The sequence below is a fragment of the Muscardinus avellanarius genome (assembly GCF_963383645.1).
Source record: "Muscardinus avellanarius genome assembly, chromosome: 7".
NCBI lineage: Eukaryota > Metazoa > Chordata > Mammalia > Rodentia > Gliridae > Muscardinus > Muscardinus avellanarius.
Window position 1 is genome coordinate 107,053,804 of NC_137793.1, and position 21,428 is coordinate 107,075,231.

The window sequence follows — 21,428 nt, forward strand, 5'->3', positions numbered from 1 at the left end:
CAAATGAGCATGGCTATGGCTAACAAACATTTATTTATTTATTTATTTATTTATTTATTTATTTATTTATTTATTTTTGTGTGTAGTGGTACTGGAGATTGAACTCGGGGCATTCTACCTCTGAGCTATAATCCAGCCCTATTTTATTTTTATTTTGAAACAGGGTCTCGTTAGGGTCATTAGAGTCTCATTATTTGCTGAGACTGTGCTCAACCCTGTGATCCTTCTGTCTTAGCCTCCCAAGTCCTGGGATTACAGATGTGCATCACCACACCCAGCTTCCAACAATGACTTATAAAAGGACGGTGGGCTGGATGTAGCCACTGAGCCACTGCTTGCCATCCCCTGAGGTGAGCAGATACTGTGTCTCATCAATATCTACTGGCTTCTGGTTTTCTATCGTGCCGGGCGTGGTGGCGCACGCTTGTAATCCCCGCGCTTGGGAGGCTGAGACAGGAGGATTGCATGGGTTCAAAGTCAGCCTCAGTTACTTAGTGAGGCTCTCAGCAACTTAGTGAGACCCTGTTTCCAAATAAAATATAAAAAAAGGTCTGGGAGTATAGCCCTGAGGTAGAAAGCCCCTGGGTTCCACCCCCAGTACCACCAAAAAAAAAAAAAAAAAAAAAAAGCTTTCTATGATAAAATAAGTTTGGAAGACACAACACAACCCATGCTAGTCTGGCTGGGGATGTAGCTCAGTGGTGGGTGCTTTGGTTGCACACTGAGACACACTGGGTTAATCCCCAGTACTACCAACAACAAAGAGCCTTGTTACTCAAGAGTGGAACTGGGAACAAGTGCAACATAATTTGAGAGATGATTCAAATGCAGAACTTCAGATTCTATCCCAGACCTACCAAACAAAAATCTCCATTTTAACCAGATCACAGGATGATTCATAGGCGTATTGGAGTTTGAGAAGTGCTGCTCTGGAAATAAAACCTTTGTCAAATTACAGACAAATGCAAATAGGCAGAGCACACTGTACCCAATGTGACTTCAAGTTCTGAAGTTCGGCCGGGTGTGGTAGCTCACACCTGTAATCCCAATACTTAGGAGACTGAAACAGGAAAAGTACAGGTTCAAGACCAGCCTCAGCAACTTAGCAAGACTCTCAACCTAGTGACACTCTGTTTCAAAACAAAAAATAAAATAGGACTGGGGTATGGCTTGGAAGTAGAATGCCCCTGGGCTCAATCCCCAGTACCACCAAAATAAATAAATAAATAAATAAATAATAACAAATAATAATAAATAAATAAAAATTGCAGTCCTTGTAGGTTCTGAGCACCTAATCTTTTCAAAGGTTTCTTAGCAACAAAATATTTATACATACATGTATATACATAATATACATCACATACATATAATATATAGAGTGTGTATATGTTAAGAGCCTACATATTTCAATACTACATTACCAATGTGAAAACTCCAAAATCAAAGATGGAGAGGTAACGTGCATGTTTCCAGGGCTGGCGTATAGAAATCTAGAACATTACACCTATATCTAAGTTCCAAAAAGTTCACCAAAAACTCCTATGAGCTGCAATGATTTATCTTCCTGAGTATTTCTCAATTTTTCTATAAAGGGATTCCATGAATTAAGTATATATAGAAAATGACTCCCAAGTTAAAAAAAACCCTGAGGACTCAGGCTCTCTTCCGTTCCTGGCCCTCTCTTGCTCGTGAATCACTGAGTCCGCAGTATTAATTGAGTACTCATTACAGGACAGACCTCAAGAACACAGGCTGAGTAACACAGAAGAGCCCCCGCTCCACGGCAGTTAAGATCTGTACTAAATAAAAAGCGAGACCAAAGGGGAGACACATGAGAGTCTGCAGCGTACCTTGATTTCATTAAGGTTATTTGGATTTTTCACTCGTCGGAAGTAACTAGAGTTGATTCTACATGGCTTCATCCAGACAGGTTGATTCAAGTTGGGATCCTCAGCAAATATTTCTTCAAAAATCTCTTTTGTTAAATCAAAAACCGCCTTGATAGAGAAAAGTGCAAACAAGGCTAAGAATCCAAACTTCAGACAATGGGTGAGAATTTCAAAACTCAAATTCACCTTTGCAAGGTGCATACCTGCTTATAGACCCTTTTGCTAGTGCTTTCTATATCTGGCCCCTTCCTGGCACAGCCGAGCAGCCTCGTGGGGACACGGATGCTACGAAGGTCCTGGCCCGACTCTTTCCATTTCCAGAGTTCTTCTGCTGCATCGCGTACAAGAATTTCCACCTCCTCCGTGGTATGTGGAACTGCCCACAGTGTTTCAAATGGCTTCTGGGGTGCTCGTTTAGGTTCTGCCATCAGAGTTACAATCGCTTCTTCTGCCTTATTCTTTTGGATCTTGTGAGAAGAGCTCAAACCAAAGTCTTCATCAAACCAGTCTTGATCATCTCCCAAGGTGCTCAGGAACTCCCGGCTGATCTCAAGTTCAGCAAGTCTCTTAGCAAGCTCTTCCTGCCCGCTGGCACCAAACACTGGGCTCTCCTACAGAAAGAGAATCATTCACATAGGGGACCATGTAGTGATTCAGATTACTTAACAAGAATTTTTTAAAAGAAAAAGTACATGTAGTATTTGTATCATTCATGTTTCTCTATAAATAAACAAAATTAAAACAATATGGTGGCTACTAATGAATAAGAAAAATTTGTCCTGTTCCCACTATCCTACTCATAAGAGTCTTACCATTCAACTTTCATAATAAAATGTTTGTCGATTACTTTTTTCTTTTTTGTATCATTCCATTTCTGAAGGACTATTTCTGAGATAATGGAAACGGGATATGAAATTTCTCACCTTTGGTGATTATCTGGGCTCAAGTTACTCAAAATCATTACTTTTACTCAACTGTCCATGGGCAACTTAAACAGGTTTATGGTCTGAGTATATGTCACAGTAGATAATTTCAGTTTTATCAGAATCAACATCATAACTGGCAATTTCTGCAAGGCAGTCATGACTGAGTAGATATATAAACAATTATCTCACAGGCAAAAAACAATGGGGCTGAGACCCACTAAAAAGTTCCATAGGATAAATTTTTCTCAGTGAATCTGGAAGGGCCCTAATTTGTGGATAGTATGCAGGGGCTGCAGCCCAGCAGCTTAAATGGGTGTTTCAGCAGTTCCTATAACCTGCCAGTGTTTGTGACACCCATCTAGTGACTGCTCATGACATAACAGAGGACAGCTGTACTTGAGACAGAAAATTAGATGCCTTTAAAAGCCAGAATAATACTGGGAGTAGTGGTGCACACCTATAATCCCAGTACTTGGGAGACTGAGACAGGAGGATCACAGGTTGGAGAACAGCTTAAGCAACTTAGTGAGACTTTCAGCAACCTAGCAAGACTCTGTTTCAAAACAGAAAAATAATAATAATTTTAAAAAGGGGATAAGGAAATCAGTAAGTGTCTAAGTAACCCCCAGAATCACCCCCACCCATGAGCAGCTAGCATAGTGAAATTTATCTAATGAATATTATGTCAGGACAAAGGCTATTAGGACCCACACAATTAATGTGCTGCATAGGCAAAGTAAACTGACACTTCTTATGGGTGAAATACTCACAGGTCTAGGACACATATCTGGAGAGGAGATCTCTTCCTTTTCATCTTCTAATTCAGACCCTAAGAAGCAACTTGGGATGCTGGGTGACTGCTCCTCCACATTCAGAGCCAGGTCTTGGGGTGGGGCTTTCTCTGGGTCATCGTCGTCACGCAACTCCTGGTTACTTAGCTGAATTTTCTCATTCCGGGCCTTCTTGATCTGCTGTATCTGACTGACCGTGTCCTTCACGAAGACCCTTAGTAAGCTCTCGGCCAGCAAGCTGGCTGTCTCCAGTGGCTGCTTGGGCTTTTTCTCCTCATCCAGTGATGGCTGCAGCTGGGCTTCTAACTGGGATTTTTCTCTTGCTAAAAGGTCCAGAAGTGGAGTAGAGAGCTTTTCTGAAAGTTCAGAACTTAGGTTCTCTTCCTTTTCTGTAAATTGCTGTTGCTTCTTCAATTCTTCAGAAAAAGTATTATTTAAAGTATCATCTTCTGCAGCACTGGAAACTTTTTCTGTGGCACTAGAAATAACATCTTTCTTTTCCTTGGAAGAAATCAGCAAGTCCGCTAAAGACTGCTGGTGGAAACGGGCCTCGCGTTCCCTAGAGACGTCCTGTACGTCGTCTACTACTTCAAGGCTTCTCTCTCTATCCACTGAGGCTTCTGTGCTGTGCACAGTATGTAAAGATTTCTCATAAAAATATTCACTTGCATCCTTTTCTCTCTCTTCTGGACCCTCCGCATCCTTTTGCTCTTGATTACCATGCTGACACTGTCCATCTGGGTAAGAGTCTTCCTCTTCATTTATGTCTATATAGTCATCAAAGTTTTCGAGAATATGAGATATTTTTTGAGGCGGAGCAAAAATACCATGCTTTTCTTTGCACACAAAATACACAATGCCATCATAGGTTCCATTGTTATTTCCTTCAGGTTTATCCAACTCCACTCCAGCCCAAAATCCTTTAGCAAAATTAGTCTGGCCTTTGAATCGAAGAGTTCCTGGCTGAACATTGCCAATCAACACCCTGTCACCAATGTGGAAATCGAGCAACTCCTCTGGCCCAGACACGGAGGGCAGGGGCGGGGACGGGACGGCCTCCAGTGCGTGCTCCACGTCGCTGCGCTCCTTGCTCTTCATCAGCTCCGTAGGGGACTTGAGCTCCAGCAGCCTTTCCGAGTGCACACCGCTGTGGATGGAGAGGCTCTTCTCGCTTAGACACTCACTGATTTCCTCGTCACTCCCAAAGCCAGAGGCTCGGCTTCGAGAAGTCCTTGCTGGCTGTGACTTATCTCTGCGAGACTCAGGGTCTTGCCCCAGCGACACGAAGGATGACACCTCAGAGTCATCTTTACACAGTTCAGCTGAAATTTCCTTCTTAAAAGTAGACATGTCAAAATCCTCAGAGTACGACAACTCCTTAGGAGCAAAGAGGCGTTCCGACAAGGATGAGTCCTTTTCCTTTCTGTTCGTTTGTTCATGAGCGTCTTCTCCTGACTGGATGTCTGGACTATGATATGAATCTTGGTGTGACTCTCTCTCTTTCAACATTTCCTCTTTCTTATGAAGATTTTCAATGGTTAATCTAATGAAATCTTTCTGAACACTTACAGAATCTAATGGAAGCTCTTTCTTTGAAAGAATTTCAGATGAGTCTCCCTGTTTCAGGTCTAGTTTCAGTAAGACATCGGATTTTCCAGATTGTTTAGAGTAGGAGTCTTCAATCATACCCCCATCCAATTTTGCACTGTCTACTTCTTTTACTTCTGATTTTTTACTAGATTCTTCAATCTTTGCATCAGACACATCAGAAGTTCTAGTTGGGGCATAACATTCCTTGAGAATGGATAATGAAAGTACATTTTCTGGAGAATCTCCAGATTCTGCCCTGGTTTTCCTTGATGATCTAAAAACTGGAGGTGGAGTCTGCAAGTATTCTTCAGTTCGAGTGTCCAATTCAATTATTCTCTTTGCATATGCAGATAAAGATCTTTCTGATATCGATCTCTCAGAACCTGACAATGAAGCATCTTAAAGAAAAAAACATTCCACATCAAAATTACTTAATCACAGTCTTTCAATCTCTAGGACTAAATAAAAAAATAAAAGCCAATCTCAGTGAAGAAAAACTCCGGTCAATAAATATAACCTGTGTTGGTTACCACGTAACTTTTTTTTAAGAGACGATATCTTACCAGTAATATATAGAACACTTAACAATTTCAAATTTGAAATAATTTCTTAAGTGTTGTCTTATTTATAAAGTGAAGAAAAATAAACCTGAGTTTGCCAGGTGTGGTGACGCACACTTGTAATTCCAGCATTCGGGAGGTAGAGACCAGAGGATCGCAGTTCACGGACAGCCTCAGCTACTTAGTGAGGACCTTCGCAACTCAGTGAGACCCGGTTTCAAAACTAAAAAGACTAGCCGGGCGTAGTGGCGCACGCTTGTAATCCCCGCACTTGGGAGGCGGAGACAGGAGGACTGTGCAGGTTCGAAGCCAGCCTTGCTGGCTTAAGAGACCCTGTTTCCAAATAAAAAAATATATATATATAAAATAGGTCTGGGAGTGTAGCCCAGAAGTAGAAGGGCTTCCAGGAACCCTAGTACCACCAAAAAAAAAAAAAAAAAAAAAAAAACTAAAAAGACTAAAAAATAGGGTTAGAGGTGTAGCTTACAGGTACAATACCCCTAGGTTCCATCCCCAGTACCGTAAAACAAAACAAAAACAAAAACCTAAGTTTATGTAGGCATTGTTTGGTTTGATCATTCTCAAATGTAAAAACAGAATTGTATGATGTATATTACACATATTCTTTGAACTGGAAAATGAGAAGGATATTTATAATTCTAAATTTTCCTGGAGACTTCAACTAAGCTCTCAAATTAACAACAACCACAAAACACACACACTCGTTTGCAAATAAGCACTTATTTTAAATAAGCACTTATTTTAGAACTTAATTTGCAAAATAAGAAGGTATGACACAGTATAACAAACCAAGAATTAAGTTTTTAATTCAAATCTCTCTTGTCATGGATGATAAGTATTATGCCTCAGTCTTACCTTTTCAATGAATTACATTTTATTTTCAAGAATTCTCATCTTGTAGTTAAAATGAAAAAGTGCAAATCAACATTTACTACATAATCATATACAAAATTTGGTGAAGGAGGGATTTCGAGCTGATGATCACTCGTGCAGCTATTTGATCTTCATATCTCAATTTTTATCATAAATTTGGGACAATAAAGACTGATTTAAAACAAAACAAAGGCTGGGCGTGGTGGCGCATGCTTGTAATCCCTGCGCTTGGGAGGCAGAGACAAGAGGATCGTGCAGGTTAAGAGACCATGTTTCCAAAGAAAAATATAAAATGGGTCTGGGAGTGTAGCCTGGAGGTAGAAGGGTTCTATCCCTAGTATCACCAAATAAATAAATAAATAAATGAATAAATAAATAACAAAACAAAGGAGGTGGGTGGGCATGGTGGTGCACACCTGCGGTCCGGCACTCAGGAGGCTAAGGTGGAGGACCACTTGAACCTTGGAGTTCAACACCAGACTGCAACATGGCATGACTCCATCAAAATAAATACATAAATATAATCTAAGAAATTCACTTTTTAATGAAAATGTTGTAGGGCAGATTCTGTAGGCCTTTTCACAATCCTTGGGCCATATAGCTACAACTTAATTATATTTGTTAGTAACGTACCAACATGCTCAGCAATAGACTCCAAAGATCCTCTGGAACGTTCTGACTCTGTTAATGATTTCCAGTTTTTTGCTGTTTCAGATCTGAAGTAGAAAAATAACCAGAAATAAATGTGCAGCTAACACTAAGGCAACTCCCAAGCAGCAGCAGCATTCTTTTTTGTTGTTGTTTTGGCGGGTCTGGGGATGAAACCCAGGGGCATTCAACCTCTGAGTTACACCCCCTGCCTTATTTTTTATTCTTTATTTTGAAACAGGGTCTCAGTGAGTTGCAGAGGGCCTCACTAAGTGAGGCTGTCCGTGAACCACAACCCTCCGGTCTCAGAACCACGCCCAGCTGGCAGCAGCACTCCTACACAGCACTTCTTCTTCTCCACAGAAGGGATTCTGACACTCTCAGCAGATGGTTTCGCCTCTTCCTCTACCTGAAACTTCTCTGTAGCATACCTGTCTCAACTGCCTCTCTTGTCTGCAGGGAGGAAAAGAAGAGTCTCTCATGTGTGCAGGGCCAACTTCTAAGACTCAATTTCTCTGCTCTCTGTACTACAATCTTTAGCCATCCATCTAGAGATCCCTCTCCAACCTAAAAAGCTGTCTCCAAACAAAAAGAAAACCACCCGGACGTGGTGGCACACGCTTTGTGATCCCAGCATTTGGGAGGCTGAGACAGGAGGATCACAGATCGCAGACAGCCTCACAGGATCACAGATCGCAGTGATGCCCTTTGCAACTCAGTGAGACCCTATTTCAAAATAAAGAACAAAAAATAGGGCTGAGGATGTAGCCTGGAGGTAGAATGTCCCTGAGTTCCATCCCTAGTACCAGAAAGAAAAAAAAAAAAGAAAGAAAGAAAACTTTCACAATTCCCCCTCAATTCCTATTCCACAAGGCATTCCGCCAGGCTCGGCTCAGAGTGTCTATTTAGCCCCCTTGCCCATTTTTTTTGATTAGATTTTTTGTTTTCTTTGTACTGACTTTCTTGAGTTCTCTGTCTAGTCTAGATATTAGTCCTCTATTGGAGGAGTAGCTGGCAAAAATCTCCCATTCTGTTGACTCTCGGCTGAGGTTCTTGATAGACAGGCAAAAACTTTCTCAACAAGACCCAAAGGCACAAGAAACTAAACGGTGGATCAGTATGTGGGATTGCATGAAACTGAAGAGCTGCTGTACAGCAAAGGAGACTGTCAAGAACTGGGATTAGTGCCATGCACCACACCTGGCTTGAAGGTCGTTTTAAAAAATTTGTGCCAGGCTTGGTGGCACACATTTGTAAATCCCAGCAATTGGGAGGCTGAGACCAGAGGATCACGGTTCGTGGACAACCTCAGCTATGTAGTGAGGCCTTTTACAACTCAGTAAAACCCTGTTTCCAAAAAAAAAAGAAAGACTAATGCACCAATAAAAGTTAAAAAAATAAAAAAATAAATAAAAATAAAAACTAAGCTAGGCATTGTGGCACACATCTGTAATCCCAGTACTTGGGAGGCTGAGACAGGAAAATCGCAGGTTCATGGCTAACCTCAGCAACTTAGGCCTTCCACAACCTGACTTTTTCATACACTATATTGTATATTCTAATGTTGCTATTTAGTATCCACTGTATTTGCTTACAGCTATATAATATTCTATCACCTGAACAGAACCATGGTGGAATAAGCTAGTCACCCATTTTTGTTCATAAAGATTGCTTCCAATGTTTTATGAAAATAAAGAATATTATGATAAACATATCTACACACATAGAGATTTTTTGGTACCCAATTTTTATCAAGCTAATTTCCCAGAAGCAGGATTATAGCGTCAACATTTAAGGATTATAGCCTTTTGAAACATTACCAAATTGTCCATCAAAAGATCTATACTTAGAGCCGGGCGTGGTGGCGCACGCTTGTAATCCCTGTGCTTGAGAGGCAGAGACAGGAGGATCGCACAGGTTCAAAGCCAGCAGCGCTGGCTTAAGAGACCCTGTTTCCAAATAAAAAGTATAAAGTTGGTCTGGGAGTGTAGCCCGGAGGTAAAAGGGCTTCCAGGAGCCCCAGTACCCCCCAAAAAAAGATCTATACTTAGAATGTGTTAAGTGCACTACTAGCTGAATAGCACTATTTTCATTGTTTCTACCAAACTAGAGAATTAAAAATACGTTTTTAGCCAGGTATGGTGGTGCATGCCTGTAATACCAGTGTTTGAGAGGTTTAAACCAGAGGATGGCAGGTTCAAGGTCAGCCTCAGCAAGTAGTGAGATTCGCATCAACCTAGCAAGACTATTTCAAAATAAAAAAATAAAATAGGGCTCAGAGATAGAATGACCCTGGATTTAATCCCCAGTACCACACACACACAAAATGTTTCTAAAATTTCTATAAGTTTAATTTGTATTTATCATATACAATAATGATACTAAAATTATTTTTACTTCTATAATTTCATAGTTGCTTAAAAGATAGATTTTATTTTAAAAAATCTTTCATCTCCAAGCCAGGTGTGGTGTCACATGCTTGTAATCCCAGTACTTTGGGAGGCTGAGACAGGAGGATCACGCAGGTTCAAAGCCAGCCTCGGCTACTTAGTGAGCATTACCAATTTAGTGAGACCCTGGTTTGCAAAAACAAAAATATGTCTGGGAGTGTAGCCCAGAGGTAGAAGGCCCCTGGGTTCCATCCCCAGTCTTGCGCGCGCGCACGCGCGCACACACACACACACACACACACACACACACACACACACACACACACACAGAAAACCCTGCCATTTTCTTTCTCAAAGCAGGCAGAAAATAGCTAAGTTATAAAGATCCCTACCTGTGTAGAGGAAGGGCTTTGATCTTGGGCTTCTCAGATGCTGACGAGAGCACTTTAATCTGAGGTTTGGCCGTTGGTGATGTTTCCAAGTCTCGGCTAAGCTCGGCTTCAGTTTTCTTAATGAATTCATCATATGACTAAGATTAGAAAAATAAGAGGAGTTACAGTGCAGAATTAAAACAAACATTTTAAATTGCAACAGTATATTTAAAAAATTTTAAATAGCATAATTTAAATAATCAACCAGTAAAGAAGATAAGATATAAAAACCTCCCTCCCAGCCCTCTGGGTCTGATCCTAAGCAACACAGGGGAAAAACAATGACAGTTACAATCTACAGAAGTTTAATATCAATGAAGCATTAATTTATACCCTGCTACATTAAAAAAAATTCTTTAACTATGACATTTAAGGAGAATCTTACATCTAGTATATCTTTCATTCTTTTTTTTTTTTTTTTTTTTTTGTGTGTGTGTGTATGGTACTACGGATTGAACTCAAGGGCATTCTACCTTCAAGCTATACTCCCAGCCCTTTTATTTTTGTATTTTGAGACAGGGTCCACTAAGTTGCTGAGTCTTGCTATATTGCTGAGGTTGGCTTCAAACCAGTGATCATCCTGTCTCAGCTGCCCAAGTACTGGGATTACAGACCTGTGACACCACGACTGATTTTAAATCCATACTGTATTTGAGACTATAGCTGATTTCCCCCCCCCCCCCAGGTCTGGGGATGGAACCCAGGAGAATTCAACCTCTGAGCTACACCCCTTGCCCTATTTTTTTATTCTTTATTTTGAAACAGGGTCTCACTAAGTTGCAGAGGGCCTCACTAAGTAGCTAAGGCTGTCCGTGAATCACAATCTTCCTGTCTCAGCCTCTTGAATGCTGGGATTACAAGCGTGCACCACCACACCCCAGCTAGCTGCTGTTGTGTTTTTTTTGGATTTTTTTTTTTTTTGGTAATGCTGTATGTATATCCAGTATCTGTTCACAGTATCTGGCCCAAACTAAGTTATCAATAAATATTTACAGAATGAATGAGTGGATGTTTGTTAATTGTTACAGATCCCTAAAATCTGGGCTAAAATTCCTAGTTTTATAATTCTTATCATCCGGGTTACCTTCACATGAATTCTTAATGTTTTGATAAAATAATTCCTGTTAAGCCGGGCGTGGTGGCGCATGCTTGTAATCCCCGCGCTTGGGAGGCTGAGACAGGAGGATCGCACAGGTTTGAAGCCAGCCTCATCTACTTAGTGAGGCTCTCAGCACTTAGTGAGACCCTGTTTCCAAATAAAATATAAAATAGGTCTAGGAGTATAGCCCGGATGTAGGAAGCCTCTGGGTTCCACCCCCAGTACCACCACCACAAAAAAAAAAAAAATTTCCTGTTATTAAACTTAGCTAGATGGCCTTAACTAGGTAAGGACTAGTTAGGTAGGACAAAAGGATTATAACTAAGATCTGAGAGCTATATTGATATAAGTACAGTCCATTTATTAAATCTGTTATCAAATAAAATTCAATAAAGTTTTCATATGAACTGCTATGCATATTTCTTTATCAGAGAACTGCTATGCATATTTCTTTATAATTTTAAAACTTAAACATGAATTTTTTTTTTTTTTCAGTACTGAGGATTGAACCCAGGGGCATTCTGCTTCTGAGGTACACCCCCATTCCTATTTTTTATTCTTTATTTTGAAACAGGGTCTCACCTAAGTTGCAGAGGGCCTCACTAAGTAGCTGAGGCTGGCCGCAAACCTGGATCCTCCTCCTGTCTCAGCCTTCCAAGTACTGGGATTACAAACTGCACCACCACGCCTGGCTTTCTTTTGCTTTTACTTATGCCATTTCATAAAAAGCTGAGAGTTGAGCATGGTGGCACACTTCTATAATCCCAGCTACTTGGAAGGCTGAGGCAGGAGGATTTCAAGTTTGAAGCCAACCTGACCAATTTAGTCAATTTAGTAAGACCCTTTTGTAAAAACAAAATTAAAAAAATGGCTGAGAGTGTAGTTCAGTGATAGGCACCCTGACTACTCTGCATGAGGACCTGGGTTTAATCCCCAGAAGCATAAAAAATTAAAAAAAAATAGCTGAATAAGACAGATGCTGTGGTTCATCTCTAAGGATCTCTTTCCTGTTAGTGAATATTTTGGGGCAACATTATTTACTCTAATCCTCTGACAGTACTCTATTTCCAATACTAGTCTACTATAATGGCTCCTAATTACTAGACCTATAGGATAAAGTCTCAACTTTTTGATTGGGCTTCTAAGGTTCTAAATATGATTATCTATCTATCTATCATGATAGGAATTAAACCCAGGCCTTGTACATGCTGGGCAAGCACTCTACCATAAAGCTGTATCACCAGTACAATTGATTTTGCGTTCTGGAACAGTCTCACTAAGTTGTCCAGGCTTGCTTGCCTTGAATTTTTTTTGGTCCTCCTTTCTCAGTCTTCTGAGTTTCTGGGATTACAGGTGTGCAAAACCATGCCTAGCTGATCACTATTTTAAAATTTTGTTTCTTACTAACTCAGTAACGTCTAATATGAATTCCTCAATATGTTTATTATATCTTAATTACTTTTCTACTTCTTAACATCTGTGTAAGTTATGCCTGTTCTCTGTATTGTGTACCCTTGCAAATGTTTATTTTCTCTAGTTAACAGGCCTGTTTTCTCTGTGAAGACAGTACAATGGTAAGGGCACAGAATCTGAAGTTAGAACTACATTAAAATCCTAACTTTACTACCTATGAGTTCAGTATCCTCGAATAAATCATTGGTTTTACTGATCCTTTCTTTACCTGTAAAACCATGATAATACCTAAACCTTGATGATACAAAGATTAAATACAATATGTATAATTAACTGAGTTCCTGGCACATAAATAGGCATTTTGATTTGATTCTTGAATGAACAAATGCCGGAAGATCAGGCACTACACAACAGACACTAACGGGCAGAGAGTAAAGACATTTGGCTAAGCACTACAAAGTCGTCTCCAACAGAGCACTCGGCGCTGAACAAGGAAATCAACTGCCTTGGCAATCTGTAACTTGGCATTTCTGGCAGTGTTGAGGCAGAAGCTGGGTGACCTTTCTGTGGTGGGGACGGAGAAGGGTTCTTGTGCTGGGCAGGAGGTCCACACTGATTCTGCAATGTGTACTGTGCCTTAGGACCAACTGGCCTGGCAGGGTGCATAAGGAAGAGCCAGCCAAGGCAGGGACATCTAAAAGGCTGCCGCCAACAGAGGCCAGAGGTCCTCAGGGCCCAAACAGGCTCGGGAGTGTGCTAGGAATGGGAAGGGACAGGGACTGGGGACAGAGGGTTGGGAGTGCAGGCTGAGGAGCGATAAGCCAGGCTTCTAGCATGGGCAGAGCTGCTGAGGCTGCCAGAGCTTATCGAGGAGCCGCCCAGCTTCAGTGTACACCAGAGCCAGGCAAATGACAAGGGGCTGGACTGACAGGCTGTGTGGCGAGGTCGGCATCAAGCACCATGCCGCTAAAGAATGCAGTAACAATTCCAATAGCTAGGATTAATTTATCCAGTGGTTCTTTGTTTAAGAAAGCATGGACGCCAATCTTTCTTTCATAAGCCCAATTATTCTTATTCAGAAAAATCTTGCCGGGTATGGTGGCAAAAAAAAAAGAAAAGAAAAGAAAGAAAAGAAGAGAAAAGAAAAAAAAAAGAAAGGAAAAAAGAAAAGAAAAAAAAAAGAAACTGGAGATTGAATCCAGGGACATTTTATCTCTGAGCTAGACCTCTAGTCCTACTTTATTTTTACTTTGAAACAAGGTCTTCCTACGTTCCTAAGTCTCACTACTTGCTGAGGCTGTCCTTAAATCTGCCATTCTTCTGTCTCAGCCTCCCAAATACTAGGATAACAAGCATGTGCTACCATGCCTGGTGAAAAATTTTATTTGAGAGCCACGCGTGGTGGCACACGCTTGTAAACCCAGCATTCAGGAGGCTGAGACAGGAGGATTGGGGTTTGAGGAAAGCCTCAGCTACTTAGTGAGGCCTTTTGCAACTCAGTGTGACTCTGTTTCAAAATAAAGAATAAGAAATAGGGCTAGGACTGTACCTCAGAGGTGAAATGCCCCGAGGTTCCATCCCTAGTACTGCAAAAAAAAAAAAAAAAAAAAAAGTATTTGAATATCTAAATTTAGTTTTATATTTCTTTATTGCATTTTTTTTTAATTAGGGACTAAGGCAGGGGTATTCTACCTCCAAGCTATTCCCCCAGTACTTTTTTTGTTATTGTTTTGAAATCTGGTCTTGCTAACTTGCTGAGATTATCCTTGAACCTGTGATCCTTCTGTCTCAGCCTCCTAAGTACTGAGATTACAGATCAGTGTCACCAGGCCTGGCTTAAGTTTATTTTAATACTAATTATTTTACTATTTTACACATGATCTTCCTTAGATATCCTCAGATTTTTCTTTTAAAGAAGATAAAGTATGGAACCACACCAATAATGAAAAATGAATCCATGATTTCATTAAAAATGTTTAAACATTTGGGGCTTCACAGACACACTGCCGCGGGTTCCCCCACGCCTAGCTGACCTCTAACTGTTTGATCAGACTGGCCTCTTGGGCTCTCAGCCGCTCCTTCTGCCTTCTCTTCTGCTCCTTCTTCAGCTGGTCCACCACAGACCTTCTCTTCCGCAGCTCGTCCTTTAAAGCTCTGATTCGACCTTCAATGTCACTCTGGTCAGACGTCGTTTCTGAAAGAGAAGCAAAATCTTAAATGTTAACTAACAAAGTTAACTTAGTAGCTAATGCAAAGCTCTACTGTAATACTTCATTTAAATAACATCCATCGAATACTTAAAATTTAGAAATTTTAAATTAAAAAAAAATGTATTAATGGAATGCATCTTTTGTTTTCCCCCCTTGGTTCCTCCTACTTATTTTTATTTTCACTGTGTGTGTGTGTGTGTGTGTGTGTGTGTGTGTGTGTGTGTGTGTGTGTGTGTGTGTGGTGTACTGGGGACTGCATTCTACTTTGAACATCGCCTCGCCCTTTTTACTTTTTATTTTGAAGCAGGGTCTCACTACGTTGCTGAGGGCCTTACTCAATTGCTGAGTGGGCCCCAAATCTATGACCCATTTGTCTTAGCCTTCCAAGGACTAGATTACAGGCATGGGCCATCACACCCAGCTATTTTCACTTTCTAACATACTGTTTGAAAGTGTAAGTAAATCTTGAAGGATTCTGTCTTGGTAAGATATGTAGCTTTAGTTGAAAGTTTGTATATCCTGCAAGAAATTATAAACACACTGAACTGTCTTCCTTAGTTAATATTCTTCATATTTTAAGTCATGTTAAAATAAAACTGGATTTTTTCATTTTAAATTGTGAGTCATTTGCCGATATATTAATATCACATAAAAGAAAGTGCAATTATTAAGAAATATATTCTGCTGTAACCTGTCTTCGAAAGCTCTTAAAATATTTAAAGTTACTGAGCAGAAGCTGGTTACATCTTGTTCTCTTCCCAAAGTTCATCCAGGCATGCAACGTCCAGTCACTGCGATATGTGAAGAGACACTTTATTCCAGTGCCATACACACTGCCATGAAAACCCAGGGAGTACTGAAAGACACTGCTTATTTCACTGTGCATGGAAATTACGTGGTGTAGACTGGACTGCTCCTCACACTCCCTGGAACCGTACAATGGTGCTGTTTCTACACATTAACCCTGAATGAGACATCTAATAACCATACAACAGAAATATTGAGAACTTAGAGGTGTACTATAACATTACATCATAAATCAGGTTTTATTTATTTATTATTTGGTACTGGGAATGGAACTCAGGGACATTCTACCTCAGAGCTAAACCTCCAGACATATTTATTTATTTATTTATTTATTTTGAAAAAGGATCTCAGTAGGTTGATGAATCTAAGTACTTGCCAAAGCTGTCCTTGAACCTACGATTCTCCTGTCTTGGCCTCCCAATACTGGGACTATAGGCATGTGGCACTATACCCTGCATTAAACAGGTTTTTAATAGGTACCTCAAATTAAGTTGTTTATAAACTACTTACAAAATTCATTTAAATAAAAAAAATGCTGTAGTCTCTTAAAAATAGTGTGATCTGAATATCTGGGCTAGAAATAACAAAATCCGAGTTCCTGTCACTTCTATGAAACAAACTTAAGGTTAGGGGGAAAAAGTATTTATTTATTTATTTATTTATTTATTTATTTATTTATTTATTTATTTATTTGTGGTACTGGGGTTCCTGGAAACCCTTCTACGTCCGGGCTACACTCCCAGATACCTATTTTACATATTTTTTTAAAATTTGGAAACAGGGTCTCTTAAGCCAGCGCAGCTGACTTTGAACCAGCGCGATCCTCCTGTCTCCGCCTCCCCAGCGCAGGGATTACAAGCGTGCCCACCACGCCCGGCGAGGTTAGGACCATTCTAACTTGCTTTTCCCAGCGGTGGCTTTAACCTGAGCCTCAGCATGGACAGAGCTCATTGCTTATTAGAATGAAGCAACAGCAAAGACCTTTTTTTTAAAAACTCTAGATCTACTACTTATGTGTTTGACCGTGATTAATTTCTAGAGCTAGTGTCAAGATTAAATAACATAAGGTAGGTAAAACATGTGCCACAATGCCTGGAATATTATAAATATTATAAAGCTCAAAAAAGAGAAAGAGGAATTTCCTAAGAGTGCATCTCAGATGAATAGATTAAAAAGGGGTATATACACAACGGAGTACTCTTCAGTTTATAACGATAAGGAAATCTTGCCATCTCCAGAAATGTAGATGTCCATGAAGGACATTAGATCAGGTGAAAAGGCCAGGCACAGAAAGATAAATACCACACGATCTCCTTTAGATGTGAAACCTAAAAAGCTGAACTCATAGAAGCAGAATGAAAATGGTGGTTACCAGCGCTGGGGTGGCGCTGAAGTGGGAACTGGGGAAATGTTCAAAGAAAACCAAATTCCAGTTAGATAAGGAAAAAAAGCTCAATAGATCTCTTGTACGTTGTAATGAATACAGTTAATAGCCCCTCGGAGTGGACTGTGTCTTCCTCACGACTACATGCGGCCAGGCACGTCATGCCAGTAGGTGGGGTGTAGCATTCTGCAATGCACGCGTTTTTCAAAGCACCACTTTGTTGAACATGAGTAAATATATATACTTCTGTCAATTAACATGCCGGAGCTAGTAGTAATATTAACTAAAACAGCATTTTCATATAACCATATTTTAGGTAGTATATTTTTTTGTTATAAAACTAAATAAGATGGTGATGAGGTAGAACAACTGAGTATATCTCCCTTGTGGCCATCTTTTAATTTCTCAAGGAAAATAATCAGCTGGTTTCAGGGAAAAAAATTTCTGAGTTCTTAGTGCTGGCTTTGTACTGATTCAACTGATGATTAGGGTGGGGTAATCTTTCTAAGATGAAGTATGAACTCACAATTATGCACCTTCTACTCTACAACTATGCACGTACTCCTTAGTGTGGTGAGAGCTGTGTGAGCCGAAAACTTAAGATGTTACTTTGTTACAGGTTACTGCACTCCCAATAATGTAGTTTCAACAATAAAGAAAGCCTATTAAATACGGATGTGAAAAAATTTTTTTGATTTACTATTGCCTGAAATATGGACAACAAAGGAGTATAGTTCAGGATCAAAGACCTTCCCTTTACTAAAAATTATTTTTTCACTTTTTATTAAATGTCTCAAAAGAAAACTAAAAATGTATCCAAAAGGCATGTTTATCCATATGGCAATATTCAATATAGTATTTTTTCTTTTGTGTGTGTGGTCCTGGGGATTAAACCCAGAGGCATTCTACTCTGAACTATACCCTATTTTAGCTTTTATTTGGAAATAGAGCCTCACTAAGTTGCTGGGGCTGAACTTAAACTTGGGATTCTTCTGTCCCAGCCTCTCAAGTACTGGAACTACAGGCATGCACAACCATGCCAGCTTTTAATATATTATTAATCTTATTTATAATTCTGTATAAATTGAACATAGTCTCTCTAGAATTGTTTTCCAAAGTCAGTAATTAAGTCTTTTACAGTAGAAGCTGTTCATTCTTTTTCTTTTCTTTTTTTTAATACTGGGAACTGAACCCAGGGGCATCTTAACTCTGAGCTATACTCTCAGTCCTATTTTATTTTTTATTTTGAAACAGGGCCTAAGTTCCTGAGGCTGGGGTAACCTGCCATCCTCCTGTCTTAGCTTTCCAAGTTCTAGAATTACAGGCACGCACCACCATGCTCAGCATGTTCATTCTTATTTATTTTTTGTGGCACTGGAGGTTGGACCCAGGGGCGTTCGACCTCTGAGTTACACCCCCAGACCTATTTTAATTTTGAAACAGGGTCTCACTAGGTTAATCATAGTCTCACTATTTGTTGGGGCTGCCTTGAACCTGTAATCCTCCTGTGTCAGCCTCCAAAGTACTGGGATTAAAAGCATGCACCACCACACCCAGCTCGTTCATTTTTTTTAATCTATATACTGCAGACACTTGTGGTAGGGTGGAGGTTGTAGGGAAACAGACAATGTTCCATTCATGTGCAATCGATCACGATGCTACTTTTTCTCCTTAAGACTTGTGCCATCTTTGTCCACTACCCTCTCTCTCCTCACAGTTATATTACAGCACTCAAATAGTTAACAGATACCTGACACACGCAATGCAATGTGCCTGCTAGGTCCTGGGCTACAACTGTTAAGAAACTCTCCTGTCCAAGAGTTTATGGTCTAGTCGGGAAGACCTGATGGGCAAAGTGTGGTTATATATATACTATAGAAACACTGACTCAATGCCTGACACACACACAAAAATTAAACAAATGTTTGGTAGAATAAATGCCCACTAACACATAAGAATAAAATACTTTGTCATGTTTTGTGAAATAAGGGATATAATTATCAATGACAAGCTAAGAATTATATGATTTAATCTTGACAAGAAAAAGCCTTTAAAAACGCAACAAAGGATAACACCTTACTAGCACATGGTTAGACAAAGCTTATTAAAGAGGAACTCAAACACAGTACAGAGAAAACAAACTCCTCATTGTCTGCCTTACCTGACTGCGTCATAGAAAGTGACTCATCTGACCAACTACAGCAATGCTGATGGGACTGTCCTCCAGGCCGGTGACCTCCTCTGCTGGACTCCGGCTTTGACACAGATGTGCAGCTTTTGGGAGGTGACTATTGATACAGAGAACAAAATGGAATCATTTTGTGATATCGCTTAAAATCTGAGATACTAGCCAATTAAAGTTAATATTTATGAAGAGTTTTAAATAATAAAATACAAGCCAGGCATGGTGGTATTGTACGCTTGTAATCCTGGTACTTGGAGGCTGATACAGGAGGACTGCACAGGTTCAAAGCCAGCCTCAGCTACTTAGTGAGGCTCTCGGCAACTTAGTGAGACCCTGTTTCAAAATAAAGTATAAAATAGGTCTGGGAGTATAGACCAGAGGTAGAAAAGGCCCTGGGTTCCACACCTCCAGTACCACACAAACACACACACAAAATAATAATAATATGACATAAAAAGTGAAAAGTTTACAAATTCTAAAAAGTATTAGACCTCAATTTTTCTAAAGCATTCTTTAAATAAATGGACTTCTACTCAGCCATAAGGACCAAAATTATGTCATTTGTATGAAAATGGGTGGAACTAGAGAAAATTATGCTAAGCGAGATCCTCCAGTTTCAGAAAATCAAGGGTTGTGTGTTTCTTTCAAATGTGGGTGCTAGAGAGAAAAGTGGAACCATGAGGAATTTTAGAAAATGTGAAGAGGACAGTAGAACAGTGGACGAGCACTGGAGGAGGGAGGTGGGAGGGGAAGGAGGACGGAGGAAGAGGACAGTTTAAAGAATGCCTTGGCAATATACACAGGCATTGCTGCCAGCTCACAACACGGTGAGGGGGGAGGGACGGAATACGAGGGAAGTGCTCCAAGAGCTGTGTTCGTGGATGTTCGTATTACACCGAACCAACAATGATGCTTAATTACAAGGCACTAATGACAGTATAAAAGTCACTGTCGGTGATATTTACCCCCACCCTTTTTGTGGCACTGGGAGTTGAACCCAGGGCATTTTTCCTCTGAGATACACCTCCAGATCTATTTTATTTTTTAGTTTGAAACAGGGTTTCATGAAGTTGCTGAGGTGACTTGAGCCTATGATCCTACTGTCTTAGCTCTTAAGTACTAGAATTAATAGGCATGCACCACCATGTCCAGATTCCTTATTCTTTCAATTAAAAAAACAGGAGGATCCCAGGTTTGCGGCCAGCCTCAGCGACTTAGTGAGTGAGGCCTTCCACAACTTAGTGAGACCTTGTTTCAAAGTAAAGGATAAAAAATAGGGCTTGGAGTGTACCTCAGAGGTAGAATGCCCCTGGGTTCCATCCCCAGTACCCCACCACCACACACACCACTTTAAAACAACACTAGTTTGAATTTCCTTGATTTATTTTCTTAGAAGAAAAAAACAACCTATTTTTAAAGTATCCAATCAGAATCAGCTTGTGGCTATCATGAACCTCAATAATGATGCTAGATATATTCTAATAAATTCATAGAAACTTAGAAAGTAACAAGATTATGTCAAAATGCAAAGTTTGGCTATAAGTTCCTAAAAGGTAGGAATTATGCTACAATTACTTAAGTAAGAAGCCTATTATTTTCATACAGTAAATTTAAAAATTCCCAACATGATAACTTACTTAGAAGCTTTTTATAAACTAAAAACAATTTTCTTTTCTTTCTTTCTTTTTTTGTGTATAATACTGAGGATTGAACCTAGGGGTATTCTACCTCCAAGCTACATCCCTGGCCCTATTGTATTTTTACTCTGAAACAGTATCTTGCTAGGTTGGTGAGAGTCTCATTACTTTCTGAGGCTGTCCTTGAACCTGCAATCCCCCTGTCTCAGACTGCAATACAGCCAGCCTGCCTGGCTGCCTGGCTGCCTGCCTTCCTATCTTCATTCTTTCTTCCTTCCTTCCTTTCTTTCGTGTGGTACTGGAGGTTGAACTCAGGGAAATTCTACCCCTGAGCTATACCTCCAGCCCAGTTTTTTCTTTATTTTGAAATGGGGCTTCTTAAGTATTGGGATTACAAGCATGTGTCACCACACCTGGCCCATAATACGGCGCTTCTAACATAGCATGGAATCAGCTCTGCATGGAATGAAACATGTTTTTCCTCTAAACCTTTTAGGAGCTGTAACACACTGGAATATGAACAATTTTTCAATGGAGCACATGCAGTTAATTCTTCACATCCATATCAAAACTG

The 21,428-nt window shown here is 40.1% G+C and overlaps 1 protein-coding gene across 2 annotated transcripts in view; it reads right to left on the reverse strand.

The window, feature by feature from the left end:
* CEP350 (centrosomal protein 350) overlaps window positions 1-21,428 on the reverse strand; it is a gene marked incomplete at both ends in the record, with an annotated part of 132,441 nt that overhangs the window by 12,985 nt on the left and 98,028 nt on the right. For both annotated transcript variants that reach the window (XM_080698608.1, XM_080698607.1), the window contains 7 exons: window positions 1,851-1,997; window positions 2,093-2,500; window positions 3,586-5,594; window positions 7,284-7,366; window positions 10,081-10,217; window positions 14,665-14,825; window positions 19,194-19,320. In XM_080698608.1, the coding sequence (XP_080554734.1) occupies window positions 1,851-1,997; window positions 2,093-2,500; window positions 3,586-5,594; window positions 7,284-7,366; window positions 10,081-10,217; window positions 14,665-14,825; window positions 19,194-19,320 (3,072 nt within the window). The remainder of the gene's footprint in view (window positions 1-1,850; window positions 1,998-2,092; window positions 2,501-3,585; window positions 5,595-7,283; window positions 7,367-10,080; window positions 10,218-14,664; window positions 14,826-19,193; window positions 19,321-21,428) is intronic.